This window comes from Parus major, chromosome 3 (assembly GCF_001522545.3).
Source record: "Parus major isolate Abel chromosome 3, Parus_major1.1, whole genome shotgun sequence".
In the NCBI taxonomy this organism is placed as follows: Eukaryota; Metazoa; Chordata; class Aves; order Passeriformes; family Paridae; genus Parus; species Parus major.
Window position 1 is genome coordinate 55,193,888 of NC_031770.1, and position 23,763 is coordinate 55,217,650.

Here is a 23,763-nt window from a genome sequence, read left to right on the forward strand (position 1 = left end):
TTCTAGTATTTTAAATTGAAATAAAAGATAATTTTATTAATCAAATATAATCTTTTTTTTCAGATCGGACACACAGTGATTCCTGAATCATGGTGTTAATTTCAGGGTTGGTCCTGTGCAGTGTGCTTTGGTCCTAATGAAATAAAATGTGCATGAGTCCATTTAAGCATGAACCTTATAGCGATTGCCCTTTTGCTTAAAGCAAGCATTTGCTCAAACACAATGTGAATTGAAGGCGAAATAGTTATAAACCAGTGGATCTGATACCTGTAAGCACTGATACTTGTGAGAGACCTTCTCACTTGTAATCATTTGAAGCTGTTATCATAGGTCAAATTCTGACTTCAAGTAACATCTTCAGTTTTGGGGTGTTTCCCCACAGAAGCAAAGGAAGGAGAGAGTCCTCATTCACATTTCTAACTGTCTCAGGTTACATAATTAAAGATAATACTCTTCCCTTTAAAAGATCTTTTATGCAAGTCACGTATTCATCATTAAGAAAAAACATGAGCTTGATATTATAGCATCTAACTTTATTCCACATTCTGAAGCTTCCTGAATGCTTGCAAAACATTTCAGATGTGAAAACAAGTTTTAGGCATCTGACAGTCATATTGGCTATGCACCAAATGTGTGGTTTTAGTCTCCCTAATCCAGGGCACATAAGAAATGTTTTGATGTCCAGTGCAGATTTCAGGAGGAAAAATAATACAGTACATTTAAGCTTCCCTCTTTACATTATTTACTAAATACAGTGTAATACAAGTTACAATTGTGTAATAATTGTGGAAAGTTCTACTGTAATATAATGTACACTTAAAATCCAGAGGTAAAAATTTACTCATCTAAAATTATTTCACTCTCAAAGAACAAGCAGTTTTAGCCAGCTGGGTGCACACTGGGTACACAGCTGGTAGGTTAAGTTGTCTCTTCCACAGTTCATCAAACCCACTAAACAAAGGGAGCAGGCTTGAATTCTACTTTTTATAGGCAGGTTAGAATAGGCTGCATCACCTATCCTATAGGAAGGACACTTTGAACATACTTTTGCATGCAAAGAAATTCAACAGACTTGGAAAAACTCTAAATGAAAAAAAGAAATAAAAATATTAATGAATGAAAAGGCACAACTTTCCTTCCTTCTTCAGAGGACTGTTGTTTTAAGTCTGTAGCCTGTGGTCAGCCAAATGCAGTGTTCCAGCCAGTTCTGTGTGTGCTAGAACCCATGGTGTCTGCAGTGAAATGCTCTGTAAACTCTGTAAATGTTTCTTCTAGCAATGACACACATCTCTAGAGATGTGTTGCACACTAAAAGCAAAACAATGAAATCCAGCCAGTAAATATATGCAAAATAATTTGCTTTTACAATAAGGAATACTTCTTGTTTACAGTAAGTATTGCTTATAAGCTTAATGTTTGTAGCATTTTTTGCGAATGGGTGGACATTGGGCTGGAATACTGAGGATCAAAGGTCAATGTCAGTGCTCCCCAGGAGATGTTGACCTCAGCAAAGGGATGCAAGCTGCCAGTCTCCAAAAGCCTGGAAAACCTGGGAGATGTTGAGCATTTTGCCCATTCCCAGAAGCTACTGAATCTTTGTCCCTCCCAGAAGAGAGATAAGAATTTATTGTCCCTACAGAAGCCCCATCAGAATCAGGAGTCCTGAGGCTGGTATTGCCCAAGCCTTTTAGAAACAACAGGCATATTTGCAAATGTGGATTGTGGACAGCTCCTCTAGTTGTGGAAATTCTTCGCCCTTAATTTGAACATGAAATATTTAACAGGAAACAGATACAATAAGACTTAATTCGGGTCCCATTTGTCTCTGTTATTTCCAAATCCTGAATATTTTGTCACATCAGTGCAATTAGTCTCTACTAAGCCGGGGGTTAGTTTGTCATGATACACATATAAAAGTCAAGAATATATGTAAGCCTCAACTAATACTTCATCTTTATCTTCATATCCCAATTCATTATAGAATCCCTGTGTTCAGCCACAGATGTCTGAAATCTTGTTTTAGTGAAAGACAAGATTTCAGAGAATAAAAGAAAGAATTAAACGTTGGTACAATTTGAGAAAAACAATTTGAAATAAGGAAATGACTAATCCCATAGGAAATCAGGAAACTTAATTACAAAAAATAGTTGTCATTCATACTGCTTATCTGGATAACCAGAATTAGAAAAATGAAATATGAGGAGTTCTGCCCATACAGCTTCACTGAGTATTAAAATGCGACTACCTGTTCTGCTGGCTGCAGACAGAAAATTCCTTAGAATTGTCATCATGCATTTGATATGTTGTTCAAAACTTCTTTCTGCATGAAGCTTCATATACTTCACAGTTTTTTCCCACACTGGGGAATTTTAAACAAGCATCCCTAATATGGAGTCTTTTCAGATCAGATCTTTGCAATCAACAGAACAGGATGTCTGTTGCAGCCAGGAGTGCTTCCTCTATGAGGTCTGCATTTAAGGTTCCTCAGACTGAAGTTCTTCTGGGGTTACAGCAAGAAGGTGGGTAATGGGAGGTGCTCTCTGAAAACATAACAAAAACATGTAAAATCAAAACCTCTTAAAAAAAAGAAAAGGAATAGTGAAATTTGCATTGATGTGCTATGTATATCAGTAATCTCTAGTATTATCTGTTTCTTCAAGAAAATTATTTAGCTTTTATGTGGCAGCATTTTTCCCTCTAAAATAAAGAGACAAAGGCTGCAATTAAAGATACAACACTATAAATAAGCAAGCATACAACAGAGCAGTAAATAAAAGCCAGCACTGCAAAGACAAGTGATCTCTCAGACAGTGGGATGTTGGGCTCCATGAAGTCACTGCTACACGCCTCTTGGCAAAGTATGTCCCCTCTGCAACTGCAGCTGGAGACATCTCGGAGATCTTCATCATGCACAGAAAATCGTGGAGGTAATTGAGGTTCCTCCTAAGATGGACGTGTGTGTTTGCAGCGAGGACGAACTCAGGATTCTGGGAAGGCTTTTATGATGGATTCATAGGCAGGAGGTGGGGTTTGCGTGGAGTGGCAGATGCGGAGGTTGTTGTTAGACCAGTGGAATTCAGGTCGACTCAGGCTGTTGGTGGTGCTTCCCACAAGGGTTGTGGTGGTATTTGTGGGAGTGAGGGTGATCAGCTGGCTGTTCGTCTCCACGGGCAGGGGAGGACACTGCAGAAAGGGGTGGAAGGTGGATGCACGGAAGCTTGACTTCCTGGGGAAAGAGTTGGCCTGTTCCAAGGAGGCTTGCCGCTGGAAGGTGAGGCTGGCCAGGCTGAGGTTGCTCCGACGTTCGCAGCTGCTGTTGCGGTAAAATCCAGTCCTGCTGGCAGCGTGGCCATGGGAGGGAGGTCTGGACCGACGGCTGAAGGACGAGGGGCTCCCCTGGGAAATGTAAGCACTAGCTCTGCGACGAGACAAGCAGGTGAAAAATGCCCAGATGATGCCTCCAATCACCAGTCCAATCACCATGGACACTGTGAAGGCTATTGTTATCTGCTCTGAAATACAGCAAAAATTAATGTCAAAGTTAATGAAGTCACCCTGAAGGATATTCCTGCAAGAAAATCAAATTAAAATTCCAGCCTCCTTAAAAGATGAACAGGCCCTTAGGTCTTCGCAACACATGAACTTCACAACACAAACACAGCAGTTGAGGGTGCTCTTACTATACAGCATTTTGGTGTTTTGTGGGGTTTTTGTGTGGGTTTTTTGTTTGTGTTGGTTTGGTTTCTGGGGGTTTTGGGTTTTTTTTGTTTGTTTGTTGTTTTTTTGTTTGGTTTTTGTTTTTTTTTTTGGTTTATTTGCTTGCTTGTTTAATTTGCATAATTCAACAACGACATGCAGAAAATAATGTATTTAACATCAGTTTCCATACCAAGGAAAAGAAAATCTTTAGCCTTTTCCAGAATCAGCCACCCACCAGCTCCAAGTGTTATAAAACTGCCAAGTATTTTCTTCTCTGAGAAATAGGAGGTGTGGATTTAAGCAGGCTTGTCCTGGTTATAGACCTTTACATTCTGTGTGTAGGTGTTTGCAAATTCACCAATTAAAACAGTGATGTACCTTCTGCCATGTTCTTAGTGGAGTAAGCCCTGTATTTATTACAACATGAGAACACTTCCCAGCCTTTTACTGCTGAGTAACAGATCGTTTAAATCCTCACAGTAATTAATGTAAATGACTACATCCTAAATTATTATGGTCATAGATAACCATCCATAATACTAAATCTCTTGAATATTTCCTATCTCCAATGCCCAATTTAAAGATGGATTAATCTGCCATTAAGAAAAGTAAATTTCCAGCTCTTTTAGAAATGTTTTCAAGGACTACAAGATCACAAAAAAAACCCAAACAGGTAAACAAAACCCATGGCTAGGATTGTTTCCTCTCCCACATGGTTTCACAGGATGGAGAGACATGATTCTTCCTGGTATATTTCTAAGAAGACAATAGTTACTTCAGAAAACTTCACTCAGTTTGCAGGTGAGCACCAGTATTATTGCTGTTGTAAAAAGTTCCAAGATATATTTGTAATCCTGGATAAGGCCTGAAATGAATGCAAAACCTTTATAGATCCTCTCAAAATTCGAGAAGGGCTTGGATCTAAAACAAGAAGGAACACTGTGTTGACAACTGGTGGAGCAAAGAGGGAATAAGCAAAAAATATCCATGGGACACCTTGCAAAATGTTTGTTCTGTCTGTACTGTTCTATCATATTTGTGAAGCGTTTTTGTGAAAAAGGAAATTGTATTCATTAGATAGAGAAAGGTGAGTAACTCCTAGAGCATACTGAAGAGCAGGCCCAATAACACTGTGCCAGACAGAAGGTATTAACTCCAGGACTGGGATGCATACATTAGAGGCCAGAAAAGGCAAGCTGAGACTAGGCTCAGAATTTTCTAGCAGCTGCTAAATAGTTCCCCTGAATTTATGGTGCTGTACAGACAGTCATTCCCAAACCCCAGAGTAATGACAGTGAATCTGAGTTGTGGGACTTGGCCAAAGCAGGTGCTGAATATGCAAGGAGAGTGAGTGGCCTGAGTGATAGCTATGCAGAGCAGCCAGCACACCATCAGGAGGGAGGAGAGGTGCCAGGCAGAGCCAGCAGGACTGACTTGCAGACAGAGGCACCCCAGTGCTGGCGCCCTGGAACAGATTCTTTTAAGTCACCTTAAACTTAGGACAGGTCACTTCAGGAAAGGGGAAAGTAACATTAGCTTTGCTTCCAGTAGAAGAAATGTAAATGTTTATTGGTTAATTGCACTTCAAGAAGTAGTCATTATTGTCTTTCCTATCTACCTTCTTACTTTTCTCCCTTCAGGGAAAAATTGCCAGTGATATGATTCATACTTGGAAGGCTTACAATCCTATTGTTCCTGGCCTGTAACCTCTGCTTTCAGGTAGGCTTATAACATTATCCTTTTCAAACAAAGACTGGCAAGGATAATGCATTGGATGTTGTTGCAGGGGCTGCTCCCTCTCAGGAACACTTTGTCCTTTCATTCCGTTATGGATCAGACTTGACCCTAAAAGACAAATTTTCTTTAAGCTCTCATTCTACAACTCAAAAACTTTTGACTGGGCACACTAAAGATAAATAGTGACTGCCCAGTCTCCTTTCTGCAAGAACCCACAGGCAGCATCCTGCACTGCAACACTTGGCTTCAGATCACTTATAAGCAGCCTTCTTCTCACAAGCCCAGTGTGATTCTGCCCTTTGTAAAACATCTTTAGAGATGCAGGGGGACTTAATGTGCCCTTTTGGTCAAGAATAGCTTATTATTCCATTTTCATAGATTTAATACATTCTGTTACTGCAAGTTCCTACTCATACTCCCAAAGGTGGGAAGGGAGAGCCAAAACTTGGTGACCTCCAGTTGAATAAATCCCAGAGGGAGTCCTGAAGACAGCACTTCCCACGCACTACTGCTGTCCCTGCGTGGCTATGGGAAAGTGGCACAAGAATTAATCTTTTCTTGTGCTCATTTCTTCTGCACTTCAGCTCAAGTGCTAGTTGGGTTATATTTGAGGCTGCCAAGGAATCCCCAGGCACAGGGCTCGGTGCTGTCTGCCACCAGATATCCCTGCAACTCTTTGGGCTCTCAGCTGGCAAAGGGGATCTCACAGGCTCAGCAGCCTCCAGCGCAAGCAGAAGCACAGCAAGTAGCACAAGTGTACCTGGCTCTGGGGTTGCCATGCACCATGGTGAGTGAGGATTTGTCCCTGCATCCTTCAAGCCATAATTTTCACCACCTGCGCAATCTAACCAGAGTTTCACACTGTTAAAAGCAGATAAGGGAATTGACAAAAGTATTGAGTGAAGCTCTTCAGTCCTTCCCACGTGCTGTTCACCTGTGCTGGAGGTACAGCACAGACAATTATCCCTTTGGACAAAGGCGTCATTTGCTTTAACTTGTTTAGTTCTTTCATTTCTCGATCTCCATATATGATGGGAAAATCGAGGGACAAATTATACCCTGATGAAGCTCAGCTGGGTTTACACTGACTATTTCAGTTGCCAGGAGTCCATATGCTCTCTTTTCTATTTGGACCTACATTTAACCCCCTTGGTTCTTATTACAGAAATATCACTAGACCCATTGGTTACAGACATTTCATTTTTTCTGTTCCCAAAATCTCACTGACTTTAGTTGGAACTGTGGGTCACACTAATGGGCCAAACTTGTTCTTTGCTTACTCCCTGCAGAGGATGAATTTCACAGAAATGTAATTCAGTTCTAAAACCTTATATTGTAGAATTGTAAATCTATGCCCATTGATGTCCTCTTTAGAATGTCTAGAAATCATAGCCCTGAGGTACATTGGAGAAAATATTACCAAACAGAGAAAAAGATCAAAGGCAGAGTGGGACTTTCTGCACCTGATATTTTGGGTGGAGCAGCTGACCTGCACCAAATTGGTTTTCTCTTCATTAATCTGGGCAGTGCCAGAGCAGAACTAGCCTTCTGGGGAGTCAGAGTGACTGACACCAAGTGTCTCCCAAGGGGCCATTGTAATATCTTAGGGTTTCCTGAGAGCTGTGCCTGTCATTCTGTCCTCTGCTTTTAAGGAAAACAGTGAAAAGAAAGATCTGGGGATAAGTTAGGGATGCTTCTAATTAAAACAACTACCCAGGACCCAGTCTCCTAGATATGTTTTGATCTGTATGTTTCTCAGGCTGCTCGCACTGCCTGCTTTATTTGATTATGCCATAACAGAAAAGATTAGGTACCTCACTTCAGTCAATTCTCCACTCTCACCTCTAACACCAGCCTAGGTGAAGAACAAAGGTTTTTATCAACAGTGCAGGACAGACTTTGAGGTACTAAGCCAGAAATGAAAGGCTAAGGTGAAAAAGCAACTGCATATCTTAGCCACTTTACCTTTCTATCTGCAGGACTTCCAACATGACCATGTGAAAAAGGTTAGAATTTCAGAACCCAGAGTAACACCCATAGCTTCTAAATGTTACTCTCAGATCTGAACATCAAGTCAGCACATTTGTCAGCCCAACATCTATACAGATCAGGCAACTTCTTTTGAAGTCTCTCCATTCTCTCCTCTCTAGTTTCTACATGCAGTTAGGGAAATGTGGTGCTACAGGTTTGTACGGGGGATTATTGCATCTACTGTGCAAAACTTTTTCTAGGTCACTGAAGCTTTCTTTAAGAATTTCATTACTCTCTATGAACTGTATATAAGAAGTGATTGCATATATCCTATCAAATTGATTACCTCTTGGCAAGTGCCTATCGTAGAATCCACACTGGAGAAATTTAGACATGTTATTAGTAACATGTGATGATAGACTGGCTAATAAGATGATTTTCCTAGCACTTGGCCTGAAAAGATTTTTTCCCATCTGGCCTGGACATCTGAAGCAGGGTTAACCAAATGGGGCTCATAACCAATCAGTAAGCCTTCTCAGAAGTGTACCATGTTCTTTTCTTCCTCACTTTGGAATATACCTCACCAAAAAATAGCAACACAATCATAGATGCATCGGTCCCTAAAGAACCCAAAATCTTCATAAAATAGATTTTCTTTATGTGATAGAGTATCCTGCTTCTATCATGTAGGCTTGCAGACATGCTAGGACAAACTCTTACTTCTGTGAGTTTCATTTTTCTTTCATTTTTATCAACCATCCTTTTGAATTCAAAACACATTTGTGTTGGGGATTCATTTTCCCAAGGAATCTCTCTCTTGCCCTCAGCTCTGGCTGCAATGAACTGCAATAGGATTTTGTTCCTCGACCTCAGGAAATCCTTGGGACTTATATATTTCCTATTCCCTTATGGTAAGTTCCCCAAGATGTAAAATTAAGGTGGGCACAGGATCTTTCTTCCCTTATGCTCACAAATATATACTTTGGAAAACTTTACAGTTGGCCACAGTAGTACCTTTCAAAATCATTTAAGCAGCACCCTCAATGACAGCATATCAGAGAATGAACCAGGGTGGGGTGGAGGAAGACAGGAGAAAGTACTGAATGCAAGGGAAAGAGAAATGGAAAAACATCTTTTAGTCAAGTTGTGATCACATATGATGAATTAGAATTGTATCTTTGCCAGTATTAGCTAATAAAGCTAATACAGCTAATACAGCTAATAAAGAACCACTCAGCTTTCCAAGCATCTGTTCTGCTCATTTTATTGCTAAGCACAAGAAGTCAGAAAACACCCACAGGTTGAGCTGATACCTCCACTCCTGATTTTGTTTCTAGTGGGTGACTTCCAAATATTGTTTTAGAGCTGTTAAATGTTTTTGTTGTTATTGTTATTGCATTGCTCCTATTTTATTCAAAGAGTAATAATTGAGCAGTTGTCTTGGTTTTGGCCAGCACAGAGATAATTTTTCCACACAGCCATCAGGGGGCAGAGCCTGGAGCTGTGTGGGCACTCTGAGGTGGTATTCCTCATAGGGTGGAAATAAGGAACTCTCACTTCCAGGAAGAAGGGTGTGGCTTCAGGTGGGACAAAGCACGTGGCAAGTTGGGGACCTGTTGGTTCATTGTCTCTAGATCATGCCATGTCACACTGAGGTTTTTTACATATAAATCACCCACTTTTGTATACATTTGTTATTACTATTGCTGGTGTTATTGTTTGTTTCTTATCTCATTACTGTTTCCAGTAAATTGTTCTTATCTCAACCCATAATTTTCATAATTTTGTACATCCAGTTCTCAGCTCCACCCCTGGGGAAGAAATTGGAGGGGGAAGGTGCTGGAGAGTGAGTGAACAGAGTCTGGTTTGGGAGAGCCTTGGGGGTGAGTGGGGCACTAAAGTGAGGAGTACCATTCCTAGACCACAATGGAAGTTTTATTTTAAAGTTATTAGAAGTGGTAAGGTAGCTTGTCCCAAGGACAGCATTTTTCAGCATTTAAACTCAACATTCTACAGAGACATTTTAGTTACGCTGTATCAGAGCAAGACTGTTCATTTACTTAAATGTCTGAGAGTAATTTTCCTGTTTTTCTTTTTTTCCACCTGCCACAAACTAGCATGAGACGTTGTGCATCTGACATGCAACTTTTATTCCATGTGGATGCACTCCAGCAAGCTCAGAGGCAAAACACACAAGCTCATTGATTTCAGCTGTATTAGCAAGAAGAAGTATCAGCACATGCCACTGTGACATATAGTGGAACAGAGCCATTTTTATACTTTAAAACGAAATTTTAGAATTTTAAATTTATTTCCATTCTATTTCCTGTCTTCTCACATTTTTGCTAGCTCTCTCTCCTTTATGTGATGTCATAAGCCAGTTACTCCAACCTTGTTTAAGTTGGTAAGCATTCCTCTCCCTACACGCACACACATTTGCACTTCAGCTTGCCTTGACCCAAAGATGGAAAGCCCTGATAACTAGTAGAGGGTTTTATCCCAAACATGAAAAAGTCAGCTCAGCCTCTTTTTGCAGAGATGATCTTTCCCCAAAATGAAATCTCGGTGACAAAGGCTGGTATAAAACGCATACAAACCAGTACGGGAACTCACACCTTACACATCCATTGCACAGCTTAGTATAGAGCACCAGCTAGTGTACTAAAGCATGAATTGCATTCTTCATATTACAGTTCTATTAACCTGAGCGTGACAATGGTTCAGACACTATTTTTATGGAGTCTCAGTGTCTCAGGTTTCAAGGGAGGTTCAGCTAAGCCACTGGGAGATGATAACACAGTGTAAAACCAGACTGGAGCAGCCAGGGTCCAGCAGAGTTTTAACAAACTCATAGCAACTTCCTGACAGCGACAGTGTTAAGGACACCTCCCTGTCTGACCATCCAGGAGCCAGTCTGGCAGTCACACTGGCACCACCGCAGCTGGAACAGAAGCCCTTTTGCAGCTACCCCCCCCAACCCACACAGTCAGACCAGGTTTCCTTACCAGCTCAAACCCTGGCACAGCAGATGCTGTGATCTCAGATGTCTAGATCCTAAAAAGAATTTATTCATGGTGCAATAACTAAATAACAGCTGGAGTTGGTGCCTCCAAGAAGGGACCCAGAACAAAGAAGCCTCTAGGCTTTTATCCCCTCACGGTCCAAGGGTGGGAAAATCTGGGGTCCTTGGCTCCTGCTGTCTCTGAGCATCCAAGTGTCCGGTCCCCTGGCAGGGCCACAGGTCCCTGGGCCCTTTAATATGCAAAGGTTCAGTAGGTCATGGGCTTTTGCCTTGGGCTCAGCCTCCTGCCCCCCAGAACACAAGCTGGCCCTGCACCCTGAGCTACCTGCACTGAATGGATTCCTCAACAATAGGAAATGTACATCTCTAAGCCGGACAGGCTACAGCAACTCATCCTCATGCATCCCAGGCAGTGAGCTTGGAAATTAAGTATACCTGGGGCCCAAAGAGCCACCACTTCTTCCCACCACAGAGAGTTTGAAGTGATTAGCAATGCTAAAAATTTTATGCAGGTTCCACCAGCTCCAAGAAATCATTTTAAAGCTGGGGTTAGTATCAGTAGCCAACTCCTTTGTTACTGTTAGCATGCTGAGCTCAAAAAAGCAATTTCTTTATATCTGACTAGTGTTGATATTACTATCTTCCCAACTGCCACTAATTGTTTTAGCAAAACAGCCTCTCATTAATCATTTGTAGGCAGCCCATGATTCAGTTGGGTGGATGAATCAGTTTCTGCGTAATATCAACCAGCTGTGATCTTAGTCATGGCAAAACTTCAAGAAACTTCACACATGACTCTTTTAAGATGGCTGAGAGTGACAGGCTACAGCATAAGGTGGTTCTGGTAGTTGTGATGTCCAGAAAACAGAATCTGCAGGGTGAAAATAAGCCAAAAGAAAAGCAGACTGTGCAGGACTTAAGAATTAATATGTGAGATAGAGTTGCTGCCAGAAATATCAGAGCTCTGCATTCAGACACAAAATTGCTAAAGGGATGCTTAATTCAGCCTGTGCTACTGAAAGATTCTTTTCTACAGCAACAGAGAGTAATTCTCCCACTTCACCTAACAACAGGATGATGTTTTTATGTCCACAGCAGATAAAATAAGAAGTGCTGAGTTTAAAATAAAGCAAAGGAAACCAAAAATCTGTTTCTATCTATGAGGACAGGTAAGAACTAGAATAGATAATCCAGGCATGTAGTGCATCCACCCCCAGTAAAGATTTTAAAAAGCAACATCAGTCAAGGGTTGTAACATAGTTAATCCTGTCTTGAAAAAAGAAGGTAGAACAAACGACAGCTCAAGGTCCATACTGACGCAGTTTTGTGCAGTTTCTAAGAATTTCTCCTATCAGGTAAGCAAATAGACACCAGAAGCATAGGAAAGATTATTAATTAAATGACAAGTTAAAAAAAAAAAAAAAAAGAATAAAAAAACAAGGTAATCCATGCTTTTGGATTAATACTCCTTTTGAAATGCAGAGGGTTGGTTGTTCATCACAGGGTTAACATCACAAATGAGAAACCTATCTAGGAACAAGATTGCCCTCTGCTGGAAACTGATGCTGGAAATCTAAACTCTACAGAAACCACCTTCATTCTAGTAAAATAGGGAGCCAGAGAAAGCTATGGAGAAACATTCCGATGGAAGATTACAGAGATGTTCATAGTACCTCCAAAACAGAAAAATTCTGAATTGCATCATCATAAATACTTAGGACTAGCATTTTGCAGAGGCTTTGACAAACAAAGGCACAGCAAAAGTGTTAAGAATTTTAAAGATGTAAAACTTAGACAGTTTTCTACCTTGATGCAAATATCTGTGATCGTGGAGGAGCATAAGGCTCAGTCTGTTCTTAAACTCATATTTCTTGACATCTGCAGTTATATCAAAAATTATCTTCATGGACCAGAATACATTTGCTTTGATTACTAATACCATAATTCCTTGTGATAAAAGGCCAGAGGATTGGAATATGCCATCTCAATATCCCACAAACCAACTCAGAGTTAATGATGTTCCCTTGATATTACTGGCAGTTGATTTTTACTGGAATAACAAATAAAAAACTAATTGTAAAAATCAGAAGGAAACATCTAAGATAGAGATGTCAGCATGTTTAATTTAATGCCTTTGGCACAACTATGTGAAACAAAGCAAAGATTCCTTCAGGCATACTTTGTTACCATGTGGTTTCATTGCGATTCCTAATGCATAACAAAAGAAGTAACAGAATTTCATTTCTGCATATGCAGAGAGCAATCCTCTGGCCAGACATTCTTACCCACCTCACTAAAGCAGAGCTCAGCTATACAGCATCTGCATAAAGCTAAACCAAACACTAAATCACAGTCTGACACAGTGCAATATGACATTATACTTATTACTAAATTGATAAAAATAATTTATACCTTAGAATAAGTAATCTCATATATGAACAGACCTTAAAATTAATCAGAATTTTCTAAAATGGCTAAAATTAAGGATGAAATACTGAAACCCACAGCATACATTTAAGAAAGCAGAAGACATCCAGAGGTAGAACAAGGATTTGAAGGAGTTATTGGGAAGAATGTGAGGTGAGGAATATGTAGAAAACATACCCAGTCCCACCACAGTAATTCTGTTGTCGGTGCCTGGCCCAGATACAGATGGAGCTCATTCTTACTTTAAGAACCCACAAAAGCCAGGAAGTATACTGGAAGCTTAAGTCTTATAAGAATATAGAGAGGAATTATTTAGGCGATTCAGAGTGAGAAAGCGCGCTCTGAGTGCCTTGAGACACTAGCTCTGCTGGGAAGGAAAGGAGCATCTCAGCCTTCCCAGTGCATCCTATACACAGTGGCTCCCAATGCAGCACTTGCAGTAAGTGCTGAAAGCTCTGCACATCCCTCTGAGTCTCAAGAGTCTCTTTCTACCCCCTGAGAGGCAAGACCCTGTTTCTGCTCCTATCTTTTGGCAGTGCAGTGTCTCTCCCTCTCCCCCTGCAACCTGCTCATCTGTTTCCCTGTTTCCCAAGAGAAGAGCAATCTCCCTTTAATAGTTTGATAACTCTTACTCTCCACTTTAAATGCACATCATGTACTTAGCAAGGTATTGGAAGGCAGCCCTTCCTATGGCAGACAGGTTGGAACTAGATGATCTTTAATTCCAGCCCAAACCACTCTATGATTCTATGATTAACATAGATAAAATTAATGAAAGCTGTGCAGCATAGTGTCTTGGCAGAAGCTGAAGGAAATCTACTGATTTCCTAGCTGAAGGAGGCTCAAAACTGTGAAGTTTCTCCAAAAGAGTCCTTTCTCACTCATAACATACTGCTTTTGAAATACTGCCACAGTGTGTTCTGCTGACAGTCTAACTTCTGAATTACTTGTTAAAAAATAGTAATTGAAAATACTGTTTACTGTTCTATTTACAATATCATTCTTTTTTGAGATTGTGAAAACAAGGACCTTCTTCAGGTGAAAATTCAAAAATATGTACAAAGTTGAAGAATGGAGAGATGTTTGTGAACTTTGCTGAATACTTTTCTAAAGTATCCAACAAACAAGTATTCAAGAAGCAGGAACAGTGGTATGTATTTTTTTATTTCACTACAGTAATACCTGACCTACATCCAGAAATGTAAAAAAAAAATCTCCTGCTGCATGTCTTCCTCTGGAAACAGGTGTAATAGTGAGAAATTTGAGAGAACAGAATTATGTTGATATATATGTGGTAGTACTGTACTCTTCAGTTAATTATCTGAGGTTCAAAAAATGATCCTTCTTTATCCCAGTACTTTCTGGGTGAACATCAATCTTTTTGGGAGATTGCACCAAATATTTCTATGAATATATCAGCGTGGGCTAAAAGATCCAATTAAGCAGCAGTCATAAAAAAATCTGTGCAACCACAAGCTAATAAATGCTGACTTAATTTCTAAATGAATGGATCACTGATCTGGAGTATTAGTCAACTCCTCTTGACCCAGGACAAATGATCCAGGCTGGCGACTCAGTATGAAGTGGGATGTTGGTGCTCGTCTCACATGAGCCAGTGGTGTCTGGGAGTCTGTATTTGCACCAGGCTGGCCCAGGTCCTGCTTGCCCAGAGATTCCTACACTTTTCAATTAACAGAGCCATCAATGGCTTCCTCCTTTACTTATATTTTTCCTGCATAACTTATGTACTTCCCAAAGAAGCCACATGTTTACTTGGTTGATTCATCTCCCGCTACCCTGGATGATGGAGAGATGGTATTGACGTAACATAATTTTTAAAAGCAAAAGTTTTAAATTTAACAGATGCCACTCAAATGGCCAAACAGGTCATAAATGTATGTTAGGATGCTGGATTGTGAATGCAAATGTCTGAAACAGGGAATTAATTTTCTTCTGCAAATAAGATGCTAGAGAAGCAAGGCAGAGGCCTCTGGTGAGAAACAGAAACTTCAATGGCTCTTTCCTTTAGAGAGCATTTGTCAGAGTCCAAAGTACATATACATTATATTAAACTAATTTTTTTCTCCCCCATTTATTTTGCTGAAAACTTCCCAGATGTTATTTCATAGCAATGCTGTATACATTTGTATCTTTGATGGAGTTTCAGTTGAGGTCATTTAACAGATAAATTTTAAAATATGATTGTCTCATTTTCAATACGTGAAAATCGAATTAATGTCTTTCCTGCCTCTTCAAGTAAAAGGGAATAAATCATATTAGAAGAATAATTTAGGATTGCTTGCTGCAAACTTCAGTACAGTAAGTACAATAAGTTTCAAAATTTGAATTAGTACATTTTTGTATATGAAGCTTCTACCTTGAATAACAGGGGAAAATTACATTGTTGATAAATGTTGATAAATGTTGATCATATTTTCTGATTTTTCTTTTTTAATTTTCTTTTATTTTTTCTCCAGACAAAAGGATTTGGCTATGAAATGAAAATAATCTTACTAAGAAAAAAGATTCAGTCATGAACCTTGATTTGCCTTCTGCTCCTGTTTTTGTTTTTTTTTTTTTTAATTTTGGACATTTCATTCCCTCTCCATGCTTCAGATTAATCTTCTGTCTAAGAGAGGTGGTACCACACACTTGGCTCACAAAGATTTTAACAAATGTTATAAACTCATTTAACTCCTGTTTAAAATAAATTACAATGGTAAAATGGGAAGCTGTGTATATATACAGAGCATTTTCCTTGAGTATGTTCTGCAAGAAGAACTGTGGCAGAGCCATGGCACTCACAGTGTGCTGAGACCAGTGAGTATGAACACCATTAGGCTTTAGCAGGTGACCATGCAGCTTCAGGGTGTTTTTCCTGGGGAGAACACAGACCCCTAAACTGCTGTGGTTATGTGACACTTTCATATGCCAAAACATTCCCTGGTGTAGTGCTTGAAAGAAGAAATATACTTTGTTTCCTATGGACCAGATTTCTGCACTTGGTGGATAAAGAATGATGTTTCTGGCAGCTCATGTAACAATGAGAAGCACCCTTTAATTAGTCAATAATGTAGGTGTAATTGTTAAAATGTGTGCTTGATTATTATTTCAATAGTATCCTGAAAAAACTTTCCTTCTCTTTGTACTGCCTCAGATTTGTGTCCTTTCTGCTAAAGATGGTAAAAAGTGCTTGATAAATCAGTGGCTGTATAGTGGGGTGGGTAAAGCAGAAAAGCAGTAATTAGGATGCCACAAAACACAGCCTGAGGATGACAGACTCACTTTAAAAGAATAATTCATATACAAGGAAGAAATTGTGCTCCAAATAGACAGAATGCAAGAATAAGACAGGTCTCTTCTCTTTGTGACATAGCTTGTTGCTTTCATCCAACTACAGTAATAATACTCTTTTCTTTGTGCTTGCCAGAATAAGGGCAAAGAAAAAAATAAGTTCCTCATTAGTATCTACTTTTATCTCTCTGACAGGCTTGCACATAAGATCTTGGAATGCATTTACATATTAACTTTTTCAGTCTAAGCCTCTCTCAGTCAGACTTTCTCAATATCTGACTATTGTTATGCTCCCCTTTGCTTCAGTGATGGAAATGAAAACTTTCATGTGTTCATCAAATCTTTTACCTAACTGATAGAAAAACAAGCATAATGATATTAAATTTGGGATAGTTTGATAATTCTCCCCCTCCAGAAGACAGTATAAGATTTATGAAGCAAAAGGACATGGCCACTCCAACAAACAGTACCACCATGTGCATAAGAAATCCAACTGGAAAGCTGCATAGATCAGCTTTTCCCGAACACAGCTGAGGAGGAACAGAAACATATCTTGAAGTTGAGAAGGGGAAGATGAGAAATGCCTTCCTTTTAAATTACATAAGACATCATGGATTTATTTCTTTTTTTGATATGAAAATATTTCTGGAGGATTTCAGATGAGGAGCCAGGGACCTTGAGTGTTACAAAAGAATAAGATTCTATAATGCTGGCACTGCAGAGTTGATGTTCAAATGCAGCTGCTGCTGTTGCTAATGCCTCACCATCACATGCCATCTTTTATCTTCCTTCAGTTAAACCCACACCCTTGTTGCCATTGCTCTCAGTATCACCACTATTTATATGACAGCTGTGTCCTCTTTGAGTCACTGGCCCAGGCTGCTCCACTGAGTCTTGTGACACAAGACTCAAGTCAGCTCAGGGGAAGTGGAAAAGGGAAGATCTTCTGGTGATAGATAGGACACTAAAGTCTTCCTTGTAGAGAACTTACCAGATTCAAGAAGAGCAAAGGTGGCATGTGTGGGTCTCACCTGCCCTAGAATGTTGTTCAAATTATGTGGCATACTTAAATCAGTTTCAGACTACTTATCACTTGAGAAGTGATTTAGTTATGTGACTTTTTCTATACCTCTATCACAGGACTGTCATGCAGATCAGGATCACATCTGAAGTGGAAAAGAAAGCAACTGAAATATCTGTAGCTCTGGAAGCCGTGCAGCAAAAGTTGTTCTGGCGCTGCTAGGCCTGTGAGGGTGCACAATCCTACAGCCTTTTCCAAGAGGGAGAAAAATTCTGTCTCAGTTCTTATATGGGTGAAGCTGAGTTTTACTAGTGCCAACATTATTTGGTTTTGCCTGTGTTCTCAGGGTCTGTCTGACATCCCTGTGTGTGACATTTGTAACAAAAGCAAAACTGGCCCCTATTCTAAAAACCCCACTGAGATGTATGGGATTTTCATAGTCCTGATTTCTGCAAATTCACTGTGCAAGGACATTGCAATTGCTCTTCATCCATATGAACAAGGTTACTCATTCAAGGTAAATACTTGGTGAAGTAATCTGGAAATATGGCTTCACTATTAAATTTGTAGCATCATTTCACTGAGGAGCAGGAAGAACATGTAGTAGATTTAAAGCTGGTAATAAGAAGGGAAACATTTCAAGGATTAAATATTAAAATAAAGATTTCATTGTCTTTCATAGTGTTGTTTAAATGCATCGTATTTTGTATCTCTCTTGTACATCTCCTCAGATAAATCTACTTTTTTACAGAAAGCTTTTGCAAAGCCAGAGATGTCTTTCTGTCTGACCATGTGCCAAATTTTACCTCATCACCTTTCTCTTGAGAACATTCTTATGAAGAAGCACAGGGAAATTATCTCTGATTTTCAAATAGGGACATGAAATATGCTGATACCATCTATTTTCTCTACCAGAAACTCACTCTCTACTTATTTCTGCACTATACCTTACTTTAGATCTCTGTTTTCTGAAGAGTACCTATTATTTTGGAGAGTCGTATTATTTTGGGTAAGCAGTGTAAGAAATTATTCCCTAAAACACTACAACAGGAATCTATGATGAGGTTGATAGAAAGTATTTTGTCTCTCCCAGTCTCTGTTTTTCCATTGGGGCTACTTCCAACAACAGGAGCCTGTAAAGTCTGAAGTCATCTGACTCCACTACAATAATTTCAAAAGAAAGAAGCTCATTTTTTTTCACATCCCATTTCCAAACCTTTGTAGGCATCAGTGATATAACCCAAGGACTCTGAAGAAAATTATTATATCTCCTGTGAAAAAATTTATTCCTTGTGCAATGAATTCCTTATGATATGTGATATGTTGTCAAATATTACACTTTTAAAATTACTGGGTGTTTTCCAAACCATAGAGAATTGACAAAACAAAACAGACAAACTGCAAGGAAAAACTCCGGGTGATGCAGTGTCTGCAATCACGTTGCTCTATTTTGGCTCATTGCCATGAATTAAAATACCAGGAAGAATGCACACACACTGGGGTGATTTTTAAAAGGAAGAAAAGAGAATTTAAGAGAAGAATAATAACAATTCAGGAAATACAGCATTGAGGTTGATAGATCACCTGAATCCAAAGCTCTATTTTTGTTGTGTTTTCCTCCCTCTTTTTTCCGCTTCAACCCTGAAGATTTTCTCTACTAAGAAAAAAATCTTCAGTCATCTGTCAACCATCTACAAGTGTTTCTATGTCACAACTTTACTTCCCCCTTTCTGCCAGGAAAGGAGTTGCATCGTCAGCTCACTGAAATCCTCTGCCCTGTAAGCAATGCCAGCAGTACCAGGATGAAAGCTCTCTGGGTGACTCTGGTGCCGAGATGCTGGTCCTTTTCAGTCACCAGGCTAGGAGCAGTAGTGGCCTGTGAGAAACTGCCACTGCCACATTTACTGTCAAGTGCTCCACAGCTGGCTCCAAACTGCAGTCTTTCTGTCTTTCTGTGCCCACACCTCCAGCAGGACAGCTGAGACAGGTCCCAGAGCCTTTTGTTGCTGCTAAAGTATGAATGGAAAGTGTACAAAGTATAGGGACAGGGGAAAGGGAATGAGGGGAGAGCATCCAGTGGGTGTGCTGGAAGTGGGCTGACACAGGCATCTGAGTGCAAGCCAAGAGGCTTGACCTGGCTCATCCACAGGCCACCACAGATGCTTCTTTTCCTACTTGCAGAGAACAGGATCTCTTGCTTGTGCTTCTACTCTGCCACTCCTGAAGGATCCCAGAATGGGAGTAGTGCCCCATTGCTACCCAAGCTGGACTTGGCAGTGCCCAGCAGCTGTGATACCGATCCTGTCAGTGCTGCCCTTCACCAGCATTGCTCCAGTGCATAAAGAGAATGAGGCACAGCCTTTAGCCACCATTGCTGTTACACCAGGAACACAATAAACACAGCACCAGGCATTAGAATACACTCATCCCTAGTGCCGAGGTTTTTTCAGCAGAGCACATAGTCTGACTTCTTTCCAACAAACAGACACATTTTAATGATAAGAAGATCAGTGGGTTGAGGGAGAGACCAGGCAAAATCTGGTATATTTAAAAGCATGGGTGTATTTGTAACTTATGAAGCCAAGCAATAATGTCTATAGTATGTGCCAAGCTGTTTTCAATCTTAAAATGCTGGAAGCCACCTTATATATGGCATTATTTCCCCACACCAAATAAATAACACCCTGGATTCTGATTCAAGAAAAGATTGTCCATAAAGCTTTTAAGTTAGTAAATTTTAAGGCTGCATTTTTAAATAGACACTTGAGTAAAACTGGACTGAAGGGTAGGCTAGGGATATAAGTTAATGTTGATTAAAATCTGCTTACACTTTTTCTCTCTACTGCTGTCACATTGATCAAATGTACTATTTAAATTAAATTTAGTGATCTGAAATTATATTGCTATCTATGCTGACAAAATAGGATTGTCTTGAAGGTATTTATTGTATTTACTTGTGTGCAACTGAAAATGTTTTTAGGAATTACAAGAAATGTACTCCTGGTTTAAGTGGAAACATCTTTGCTCCCACCATTATCTTATAAATCAAAATGAACTCAAGAAAGACTATATTAAAACAGTAAAAAGTGAGATTATTAGTTGATGAATGGCTATCAAACCTTGAATTTCTGACTCAGATATTATTAAGCCTCCTTTTGAAACTAGTAATAAAAAATATAATCCAGTCTCTCTGTTTACAGTTACGATGTGGTATCAGCAGTGCTGGAGCTCAGCAGGGATTGGCTTTAAGTGCTTCTCTTCTTACCTCCTCCAAAGTATCATACAATGGATTCCCACTGCAAAGGAGGGTGGGCAGCAGTTACCTAGCTTCCACAGAAGCTGGAACCTAACAGGAATGAGCTCCTGCATCCTGGCAGTAGCTCAGACAACTTATCTGAAACAGACATGGATATCTACAAATACTTTGCGAAACGTCTGTAGTAGGAAAAAGCTCTAGCCAAGCGAGAGCCAGGATTAAAACTTTTGCTTATGACACATTAAACACAGTGGGTGTTTGCTGACAGGGCCAGGAGTTCTATCATAAATTCATTAATTTAAAACAGAATAAGAGTTTAATGTTTTTCTTTTCCTTTGTTTTCCTCCACTACATAATTTAGCATTCCAAAAATACTGCAGATTGATGATGGTGACATCTGAATTCAAAGAAGAATTCCTGCAAGGTCTACAGCTAAGTCATTACAGTTATTGACTCTCCAGTCTGTCACTGATTTTAAACAGACCTTGAGAAAAAATGAGTACTGATCCTTTTATAATGTTATCATTTATTAAGATCTTTGCATGAGAGAAAGTGTTTAGATTACTTAGACAACTCACACAGAATGACTTATATTGAGGTGTTTATATCTTGTTTTTCTCTACACAGCTTGCTTAAAGCACAATTCCACTGGCCTGGAGCAATTGTAAAAAGATTTATATGTGCTCACATATCAGTAAGCAGAGGATACCTTAGTTTGTTCATTGTTCTAAAATTCTTAGAGTCACTTTTGAGAAGCTATTGTGTGAAGTTATCACTGGAAGCTGGACAACTATAGAAAACAGGATGCCTGTATATTTTCCAGCATAGGGAACCAGCTGTTAGACAATAGACAGTTTATAAAACTCTAAGAGATTAAACATCATCATGAACAGTTGCTTTGACTATTTTTACAGCACTGATTTCTCTCTCACAAACTTAGTCCCTCCCAGAAAATCTTTGCACATATGTTGAAGTTTACACTTTGGCTAAGTCCATGGAAGATGCTGAGAAGTCACACAAGCAAGAAGGAATGTAACATGTTAATGTAGTAACATTCACAGTACTGTATGGTGGATGGCTTAGAAAACAGTCTGTAAGCCATGTCCTAAAAAATCAGTTCCAAGTCCTGCATTCTTAATTAAGAACTATATTTTATTTATATCTATTATGTGAGGTTTTATTTTTACCTCAAGTCATGTATCTCCACGATGTCAGGAAACACACTTCTATCATTTTAAGAGAAGTTTCCACAGAGTGAGCTTATGTCAGTCATCATCTTCTAACATATACTATACAGTGACCCTTCCTAGTCTATCATACATGATATACCTACAGGAAACAAAGAGAAAATTATATTATCTTCTCTAAAATCTATCAGAAAAGCAAGAGAAATCTGAGATGGAAGTTCCCCTTCAAGGATCATGCAAGCTCCTCACAAAAATCCGATTTCTGAGGTTCATCAGTCAGACCCTAAACAGACGGGATGTGATCAGGGCTGGGTACAGTGTCAGAGAAGCCAGGTGAGCAATGAGGACAAAAGCAGGTGCTGGCCCTTTCAGCAATAAGCCTGCTAAGGAGTGTCCTGCTCTGGGTTGTCAAATGCAGCAAGTTTTTATTCTGAATGAGCCATTTTAGAATTACATCTGTCTTCACTGTAAAAAAATTATTGTTGTTCTTCAGAGTCCAGCACACAACCTCCAGAGAAAAGACTCTGAAACAGTAATGAGGGTAATTTTTCCTCAGTTAATCTGTAAGTATTTATCAAAGATGTTGAGTATCAGTACGCCTTAGCCCAAGAGACAAAAGTTAGGTGAGTCTCTCATGGTCTCTCAGTTGGAAAAGATAAGTGTCACTGAAGGAAGCCTAGATGACATTCAACAGATTCTTGTTCCTTATGACAGGAAAGAAAAGGGACTTATTTCCATCCGCTTATATGTTTTTGGGGTTTTTTCCACCCTTTTCCTGGGGCACTTCTGTGCAACTGAAGTTGTATTTTGCTGATGCATGTTATTTTTTAGTTTTAAATAGTGTTCAGATTCTTGGAGGGATCATTGCTCAGTAGCAATTATATAATAGAGAAAACCAGATACGTAATTCATTCTAAGATAATTGCTCATAGATGTTAATATTAAACATAGCAAGCAATAGACCTTTTTGGAGGGAAATATTTTCCACAACAATTGCACAGAATCCTTTAAGATAAATCAATTAATCTAATTACCCTGAATGAATTTCAGTATAAAATGTACTTTCACCTCATACTATACATTTCAGTTTATGAATTATTCCCAGATTTGGGTGAAAGAAAACAGCCATAATAGGTAATAATCTAAATACACATTGAGGAAAAAATAAGGAAAATCTCACTATGTGGCAGCACAATAAATTACAAATAACTTTTCATTCTGGAGGAATAAGAGTTTATTCCAAATGCTGAAACACATTTAGCCTTTGCTATCCCATTTTCATCAAAAGATGAAACAGGTCATGTCTGCTGTGTAGGTATATTCATTAAGCAGTTGAGGATGTCTACCTGATTTGATTATTGACTGAAGTCAACAGACACCTTTTCAAATGACTGCAGTAATGAACATTTTGAAACAACCAATTTTGCCCTGGAAGCTTCTGTTGTCTTCATTCATTTGAAAACACGATAAAACTTTGTCAAAGAAACATTTGGAAAACAGTCTTATCACTGCAGGAAATACAAAACCTATTCATTACTCTTTGCATCCAACATGAGGATTGAAAGTATATAGAGGTACTTTTTAAGGCAATCAACAACAAATATCTGCATCTACATTAGCAATAATCTGGAAAAAAAAATCAATATCCTTACCCCAAAACTTTGGTGGCCATGTGATTGGAGGAAAAGTACTGTTCTTATCCATAACATCCAAATAGCAAACACAGATTGCTACGTCCACAGAGGAGCAATAGTTTTCTGAATGTTGAAGATTTTGCACTAGAAGCAAAGCTTTTGTGCTGCCACAGAACTGTGTTGTTTGCCTGAAAGGAAATGGATGTATCACATTTCCTGCTTGTGGACTCGAATTAGTAAGTGCTTGCCTTATCTTGGAACACCACACGGTTCCCGAGACAGGGAAGTAGTTTCCTTCTCGTCATTTCCTCAGCCACAGCAAATTGACTCAGAACAATACCAAATTACCTCCTTCTCTGAAAGTTTTTGAACTCCTGAGATAGAGAGAAGAAAATTCCTTTCTCTTTCCTTTAAGGATTTTCTGTGTTGGAGACATTCCTTCAACATCCAAAAAGCAATCGTTTACGGTGGGAATTTTCAATAAGAAAGAAATAAGAAAGAAATGCATCAAGAGA

General features: G+C 39.3%; 1 protein-coding gene across 1 annotated transcript; it reads right to left on the reverse strand.

The window, feature by feature from the left end:
- Positions 1–453: 453 nt before the first annotated feature.
- On the reverse strand, positions 454–23,454 carry MYCT1 (MYC target 1). The gene is made up of 2 exons (XM_015623382.3): positions 23,267–23,454; positions 454–3,512 (listed from the first exon to the last, which is right to left on the reverse strand). The coding sequence occupies exons 1-2, from the start codon at positions 23,316–23,318 to the stop codon at positions 2,980–2,982; spliced, it is 585 nt and encodes a 194-aa protein (XP_015478868.1). The 5' UTR covers positions 23,319–23,454; the 3' UTR covers positions 454–2,979.
- Positions 23,455–23,763: the final 309 nt, after the last annotated feature.